This window comes from Carlito syrichta, unplaced genomic scaffold (assembly GCF_000164805.1).
Source record: "Carlito syrichta isolate Samal-C Ts95f unplaced genomic scaffold, Tarsius_syrichta-2.0.1 Scaffold309926, whole genome shotgun sequence".
Lineage (NCBI taxonomy): Eukaryota > Metazoa > Chordata > Mammalia > Primates > Tarsiidae > Carlito > Carlito syrichta.
This window is the reverse complement of record NW_007254022.1, coordinates 53967-62519: the sequence shown is the minus strand read 5'-3', so window position 1 is coordinate 62519 and position 8553 is coordinate 53967. Positions and strand designations below refer to the sequence as shown.

Sequence of the window (8553 nt, the reverse complement as noted above, 5' to 3'; positions counted from 1 at the left end):
CACTCACGGCCACCCCAGCATCGACCTGCTGGGCTCCAATGATCCTTCTGCCTCAGCCTTTCAAGTAGCCGTAACTACAGGTGTGCACTACCACGCCCAGTTAATTTTTTGATTTGTTGTAGAGATGAGGTCTCACCATGTTGCACAGGCTGATCTTGAAACCACAGGCTCAGTCAGTTCTCTCGCCTCGTCCTCCCAAAGTGCTGGGATTACAGACTTGAGCCACTGTGCCTGGCCCAGCCTCACATTTTGAATGATTTAAATGTATAACTCAATACAACTATAAGATGCTACAGGTCATGGACCTTGGTATGGTTTGCATATAGTTAAAATGTCAAGAAGCTATTAATACTAATTTTCAAAAAGAACTGTAGCTGTTCCATGTACTAGATTTAAAATTGGTCTGTATAATTTCCCATTGATAGGGAAATTTTGGAAAGCCAAATAAATATCAGAAAATAATTAAATTAGCTATCTCTAAGGGCTTTTTAAATCTCATGTGTGTTTGGTTTGGCCTTCCAGGTAAGTATCATTAAGCTATAATGGTTTGAGGAAACACTTTTTTCATTCTTGTAATTTATAGGATTATACATGCTAAACTACTGCAATATTTATAGCAGTTTGGACTTGTGAAGGTTAAGAAAATTTCAAAAGTGAAGTTTGTCTTATTTTTACCTTTGTACAGCAAAGCGCAAGCTCCACAAGGATGAAAAGATCCTTTGAGGAAAAAAATGTTCTAATTTTCTTGTGGTTTTATATCTCCCTCATAAAGTCAAAATTTTTGAATGTCAAGAGACCTTTGAGATTGTCTAATCCTGTCTTCTGTTGTAGATAATGCCACTGAGGTCTAAAGATGCAAATTCATACAAGTAAATGGCAATTTTATTTTATTTTATTTTATTTATTTAATTTATTTTTTGAGTTGGAATCTCACTGTCGCCCAGACTGGAGTGCAGTGGCCGCTCCCGGCCACCACATCCTCAACCTGCTGGGCTCCGGTGATCCTTCCACCTCAGCCTTCCAAGTAGCTAGAACTACAGGCATGCGTTACCACACCCAGCTAATTTTTTTGATTTATTGTAGAGATGAGGTCTCGCCTGCCCAGGTGGGTCTCGAACCTGCGGGCTCAGACAATCCACTCACCTCAGCCTCCTAAAGGCGTGGATTACAGGCTGAGCCCAGCTGTAAATGGCAATTTTAGAACTTGAAATGAGGTCTCCTTACCAGACCAGTGTTTTGTTATAACATACTGCCTCTCTAAGTGAACAGTCTTCTCAAATACTATATTAATAGCAATGTTGTATACTCTCAAGTTTCAGACAATGGTAAAGAATAGTAAACTTTCTTTTTTTCTTTTTTTAAGTTGGGGTCTCACTCTATCACCCAGGCTGGAGTGTAGTGGCAAAATCACGTCTCACCACAGCCTTGACATCCTGGGCTTGGGCGATCCTTCTGCCTCAATATCCCAAATAGCTGGGACTACAAGGTGCACACCACCACACCACATGTGTCCTCTATACACATATAATTTTTTGTATAGAGGAGGTCTTGCTGTGTTGCCCAAGCTGGCCTCAAACTCCTGTGCTCAAGTGATCCTCCTACCTCTGCCTTCCAAAGTGCTGAGATTACATGCGTGAGCCACCCACCCAGCCAGCTTTCATTTTATATTACATTCAACTCGTATTATAACTGATTTCAGACTATTTCTCAAATATAAAGTTGAATGCATTTAAAATAGACTAATAAATGATAGTGACAGATGAGTCAGAAAGTTGTTCAGTTTTTTCTATCCTATTTTCCTGCTTAGAACTTTTGCTTACTTTTCATTAAATACTAGAGAGAGAGAAACTATTAGAGGAATATACATTTCAGCCTCTTGCTCTCTTTGTGATTCACAACTTTACTGGAGAAATAATTGTTTTCTTTTAAAGGGTTCTTTGATGTGCCACAGGCTACGTTAAAAAGGAACCTTAAAGAAGGAACATAAAAAAGTGTTAATGGAAGGGTTTGTTATTATCTATACTGGTTATTTTAAAGTAGCCATTTTTTCATGGAAAATACATAATCTAGATCATCTAGAATTGACTATAATGATTGATTTTAGAGTTCTAGCATGACATATGGGCCAGTATTCCATCATCCAGCACATCCTGTGGCAGACTTCTTGCCCACTTTCCTGTTTCCTGTTATTTTCCTCTTTCCTTTTTGTAGTCCATTTTCTAACTGGTTTTATCCTCTGTTTCCAACTGTTTTTCCACATTTTATGCTGACAGAGGCACCTGATATATATATCTTTATATCACTTTAGTACATGTCTTTTTCTCAGCACACATTCTAATTTCCTTGTTCCCTTATTATTGGATACGATACCCTTATGTGTTATTTTGATGTTCCAAAGTGTTAGTTTGGTGCTGGACATGGTGGCTAATGCTAATTCCAGTGCTCTGGGTGACTTAAAGAATTGTTTGAGGCCAGGAATTTGAGACCAGCCCGGGCAACATATCAAGACCTCATCTTTGCAAAAAGTGAACTTTAGCCGGGCTCGGTGGATCAGCCTGTAATCCTGCGCCTTTGGGAGGCTGAGGTAAGTGGATTGCCTGAGCCCGCAGGTTCGAGACCCACCTGGGCAGCGAGACCTCATCTCTACAATAAATCAAAAAATCAGCCGGGCGTGGTAGCGCGCGCCTGTAATTCCGGCTACTTGGAAGGTTGAGGCGGAAGGATCACTGCAGCCCAGGAGGTCGAGGCTGAGGTGGAAGGATCGCCAGAGCCCAGCAGATCAAGGCTGCGGTGGCCGGGAGCGGCCACTGCACTCCAGTCTGGGCAACAGAGTGAGACTCCAACTCAAAAAAAAAAAATGTGAACTTTAAAAATTAGCCAGGCATGGTGGCACATGCCTGTAGTCCTAGCTACTTGGGAAGCTGAGGCGGGACAATTACTTGGGCCTAGGAGCTCGAGCCACCTAGCCCAGCCTATGAAAATATTTTTATATAAAAAGATCAGGTTAAAGCCAGGCTCGGTGGCTCAGCCTGTAATCCTGCGCCTTTGGGAGTCTGAGGTGAGTGGATTGCCTGAGCCCACGGGTTCGAGACCTGCCTGGGCAGCAAGACCTCATCTCTACAATAAATCAAAAAATTAGCCAGGCGTGGTAGCACACACCTGTTGTTCCAGCTACTTGGAAGGCTGAGGCGGAAGGATCGCCAGAGCCCAGCAGGTTGAGGCTGTGGTGACCGGGAGCGGCCACTGCACTCCAGTCTGGGTGACAGAGTGTGACTCCAATTCAAAAAAAAAAAAAAGATCAGGTTAAGCCTGGCACGGTACCTCACACCTACAATCCCAGCACTTTAAGAGGCTAAGGTGAGAGGATTGCCTGAGCCCAGGGGTTCAAGACCAGCCTGGGCAACTTGGTGAGACCTCATCTCTATAATAAATTTTAAAAATTAGCTGGGTATGATGGCACATGCCTGTAGTTCTAGTTACTTGGAAGGCTAAGGTGAAAGGATCACCTGAACCCAGCAAGTCAAGGCTGCAGTGACTGTAAGCATGCCACTGCACTCCAGCCTGGGGGATAGAGTGACTCCAATTCAAAAAAAAAAAAATCAGGTTAAAATCTGTAAGCACACTATGTTATAACTGTTTAAATTATGCATAGGAAAAATGAGTAGAGAAAGTACACCAAATGATCATAATGGTTGCATCTAAGATGTTGGATTTTTCATAATTTTTTTCCTCCTTATACTTTTTCTTATCTTATAAATGTTTAATGAATAAATACTGGAACTTTTCAGTCATCAAAAAATTACAAGTCATTTAAAAATATATTTTAAAATCTTGCTTTCTCAGCATGCCAGTGTGAAGGAAAAGATAACCGAATTCCTTTACTGAAGGAAGTTTTTGAGGCCTTTCCTAACACGCCCATTAACATCGATATCAAAGTCAACAACAATGTGCTGATTAAGAAGGTACTGGAAGCATTGCCTCCTCTGGGTGTGTTGCATCTGATTACACAAACTAAATAAGGTTAGAGTAGGTGACTGTGTAGATTGATAGTGGTCAAGGAAATGTGATACTCTAGGGATCAACATTGTTTTAAATAATGCCCGGGTGGAAGGGATCACTTTACTGTAGAGAGCCTATTTTCAGAGTTGGCATGTCTCAGTCACAGATAATCCTGTGAACCAGTCTTCCTCACATTATATAATTAACTTGTAGTTTAACTGTTTTCATTTGTGGTTAGTTTATATCAAATTACTACATAGTTATATTCTTTTAAATAAATTACACAGTGGCAAAATGTAAATAATTTTATTTACATTTATTGGTTCTTTTAAAATCTTACACTATCCATTGGCAGCTAGTCAACTGTAATTCATTTTTCAAGCGAAATGTTGTTAGTGGATTTGCAAATAGGCACATGCATAAAATTTTGAATTTTCACACATAGGTTTCAGAGTTGGTGAAGCAATATAAACGAGAACACATAACAGTGTGGGGCAATGCCAGTTATGAAATTGTAGAAAAGTGCTACAAAGAGGTAAGCTTCAAAAATGATGCAGAATTATTTGTCTTTATTGTTCTTGGATATCCATAAATTATTAGTTATTATAGCAATAATGTTTAAAAATTATCTTACTTCATAGCTTCATACAAAGACAGATGGTACTGAGTAGAAGCAGCTAACCAGAAATTTACTAATTTAGTGGCGATAATGAATTTGTACCTTGCACTTTAAGTTCAGTGTAATTGAACTGGTTTGCAGAATTGTTATTTTCATATGCTAATAGTAATTGTTTATCAAGATTTTATTATGTGCATTATAGGATAAAATATGATTCCTGTCTTTTTTTTATTCCTGTCTTTTAATGACTGTCTTTTGTTAGATAATTAAAGTTTTTGTGTAATTTTGAATTAAAGAAGGTATTTAGTCCTTAAACTCTGTAGCTTTAGCTACTTTTTATGCTGCCCCCCCAATAGACTTAATCAAATTAAGCCAAGATTGTCAGGTAGTATATAAAAGCAGGACCAAGCCGGGCTTGTTGGCTCAGACTGTAATCCTGCGCCTTTGGGAGGCTGAAGTGAGTGGATTGCCTGAGCCCGCGGGTCTGAGACCTGCCTGGGCAGGCAAGACCTCATCTCTACAATCAATCAAAAAATTAGCCGGGCGTGGTAGCGCGCGCCTGTAATTCCGGCTACTCAGAAGGCTGAGGCGGAAGGATCACCAGAGCCCAGCAGGTCAAGGCTGCAGTGGCCGGGAGTGGCCACTGCACTCCAGTCTGGGCGACAGAGTGAGACTCCAACTCAAAAAAAAAAAAAAAAGCAGGACCATCTACCCACTGAAAATTTGCTGGTTAAAGAAAATATGTCTACAAAGTTAATTTAATACATTTTAAAATGCTATGCTAAACTTTTATAAGAAAGTCTAGATATAGTCAGCTAAGATAATTTGAAATTTAAGATGTTAAAAAATCTTGAACATTGAAGACTTTTTAGAATACAAGTGATACTGCAGAAAAAATATCGTGATATAAGTAGCAATTCTCAAATACAAAGAACTTATTGGGAAGGCCTTCCCTCCTCGCAAAGAAGGCAAAAACATGCACAGCCAGCATCATTATAATTCAGAGTACACTTGAGACCCTTATTAAGGCAAGTAAACTTTATGTACAGTGGGGTCTGAGGGATCTCAAGGTAGCTTGGGTACAAAAGGAGAGAACAAAGCAATCACTGGGCTAAGTGGCTTTAGATCCCTATAGACTTGGAACTTAGACTTTTCCATAACTTGTCATTGTCTGATGCTATTTTCAGATGTTATTATAGGGTAGATAATATACTGGAAGCCTCATGACTTGCTGAGGCTGTCTGTCACCCAAACTGGAGTGCAGTGGCTGCTTCCGGCCACCGCAGCCTCGACCTGCTGGGCTCCGGCGATCCTTCCGCCTCAGCCTTCCGAGTAGCTAGAATTACAGGCATGCGCTACTACGCCCGGCTGATTTATTAATTTATTGTAGAGATGAGGTCTCGCTGCCCAGGCAGGTCTCGAACCCACGGGCTCAGGCAATCCACTCACCTCAGCCTCCCAAAGGCGTGGGATTACAGACTTGCTGATTTTTTTATGTCATCAAAAAAATTTTCAAAAGAAAAATAGTGATAATATCAAATGCTGGAAAGAAAGCATAGGACCTGGCTCTCTTGGCCGAGCGCACTGTCTTACACCTGTAATCTCAAACCTTTGGGAGACGGAGGCAAGAGGATTGCCTGAGCCCCCATGGGTTGGGGACTAGCCTGGGCAGCTTAGTGAGACCTCATCCGTACAATTAAAAAAAAAATTAGCGAGGTGTAGTGGCACACGCCTGTGATCCAGCTACTTGGAAGGTTGAGGTGGACAAATCACCTGAGCCCAGCAGGTTGAGGCTACAGTAGCCAAGATCATGTCACTGTACTCCAGCATGGGCTACAGAGTGAGACTCCAACTCAAAAAAAAAAAGAAGAAAAGAAGAAACTGGATCTCTCAAAGATTGCTGGTGGCACTATAAAATAGTACAGCTACTCTCTTAAATAGGTAGTTTCTTATAAAACTAAACCATATGAACCAGCAATCTCATCGTGGGCAATTATCCCAGAAAAAAATGGAAACACGTACACAAAAACTTTTACAAGAATGTATATAGCAACTTTATTTGTAAAAACAAAATCCTGGAAACAACTCGGTTATCCTTCAACAGGTAAATGGCTGAACAAACTCTTGTACTGCCATATGATGGTATATTGCTTCAGCAATAAAAAAGAATGAACTATGAATGCAAGCATCAAGTTGATGGTCCTCAGAGACCATGCTTAGTGAAAACAACTACTTCAAATAGTTCACTACTTAATGATTCCATATATATAACAGCAATACTGTTGACGTGGAGAGCGGATTAGTGGCTGCCAGAAGACAGGGCATGAGGGTGGGGTGAAGAGTGGGTAAAGTTCAAAGAGATAGCATGTAGGCGATCTTGTGTGGTGATGACGTATCTTGCCTATGGTAGTAGCTACATTAATCTATACATGCAGGCTGGACGCAGTGGCTCACGCCTATAATCCCAACACTTTCGGAGGCCGAGGTGAGAGGATTGCCTGAGCCCAGCAGGTCAATGCTGGGGTGGCCGTGAGCATGCCACTGCACTCTACCTGGGTGATGGAGTGAACTCCAACTCAAAAAAAGCAAAACAAAACAAAACAAAAAATCTATACATGGGTTAAAATTGCATAGACTGACACACACACAAACATGCATATAAATAAATGCAGTTTAAAGTTATGAAAACTGGACAATGTCTGTGGTCTAGTTAACTAATGTCAATTCCTGATTTGGATACTATGCCATAAATACATCAGGTGTCATTTTTTGGGGAAGTTGGGTGAAGGGTGCATGGGACTGTACTATTTTTGCAACTTCCTATGAGTCTATAATTATTTCAAAATAAAAAGCTCACTTTTGACCCACAATCACAGATCTTTTCCCTTAGTCTCATATTTTTCCAGAAGCCTCTTGCCTTCTGTCATTTTAGAATTTAAAAATTCCAAAAACCAGTCAGGCTCCTGTAATCCCATGCCTTTGGGAGGCTGAGGTGAGTGGATTGCCTGAGCCCATAGGTTCGAGACCCGCCTGGGCCACTTGACGAGACCTCATCTCTACAATAAATCAAAAAATCAGCTGGGTGTGGTAGTGCGTGGCTGTAGTTCCAGCTACTTGGAAGGCTGAGGCGGAAGGATCGCTGGAGCCCAGCAGGTAGAGGCTGCGGTGGCCAGGAGCGGCCACTGCACTCCAGTCTGGACGACAGAGTGAGACTCCAACTCAAAAAAAAAAAAAAAAAAATTCCAAAAACCTATCAGCTGCAGTTTTCAAACATTTCAGTAAAAATGTCTCAGTAAAATTAGTCATTCATATAACCAAAGTGCTGTATAATTAAGTGATACATTTTTTGTAATTCCTAAAGTATGATTTATAAGAATTTACATTAGCCCTTTTATTCCCAGATGGTAGAACTCAAAATATGTAAATAAAAAGAATTGAGCCACACAGTAGTGATGAAAGACATGTGGCACTTATCCTCACTTAATGACTTTTTATTCATTCACGCTTACTGCAGTAATTTTTAAACTTGGCAGGATGTTGGAATTTCCTGAACAGTTTAAAAACATACAAATGCCTGAGTCCCATCCCAGAATTCTAATTTAAAAGACATGGGGTACAGCCAGTTGTTAAACATTTGCCAGCGCACCACTCTCCCTCTGTGTCCACCAGCAAACTTGCATGGCTTTCTGAAAGTACCAGTTATTGTTTTTAGTATTCTGGTTTTAAAATTGCATATGTCTGAGGATCAGCCCCTAACCCTATTTTTCTTTTTTGAGTTGGAGTCTCACTCTGTCGCCCAGACTGGAGTGCAGTGGCCGCTCCCAGCCACCACAGCCTCGACCTGCTGGGCTCCAGCGATCCTTCCGCCTCAGCCTTCCAAGTAGCCGGAATTACAGGCATGCGCTACCATGCCTGGCTGATTTTTTGATTTATTA

The 8553-nt window shown here is 41.0% G+C and overlaps 1 protein-coding gene across 2 annotated transcripts in view; it reads left to right on the top strand.

Annotated features, from left to right (window-relative positions):
- The window catches only part of GDPD1 (glycerophosphodiester phosphodiesterase domain containing 1), a 67972-nt gene that overhangs the window by 47732 nt on the left and 11687 nt on the right, over nucleotides 1-8553 (top strand). For both annotated transcript variants that reach the window (XM_008068282.1, XM_021717694.1), the window contains exons 5-6: nucleotides 3844-3962; nucleotides 4445-4534. In XM_008068282.1, coding sequence (XP_008066473.1) covers nucleotides 3844-3962; nucleotides 4445-4534 — 209 coding nt within the window. The remainder of the gene's footprint in view (nucleotides 1-3843; nucleotides 3963-4444; nucleotides 4535-8553) is intronic.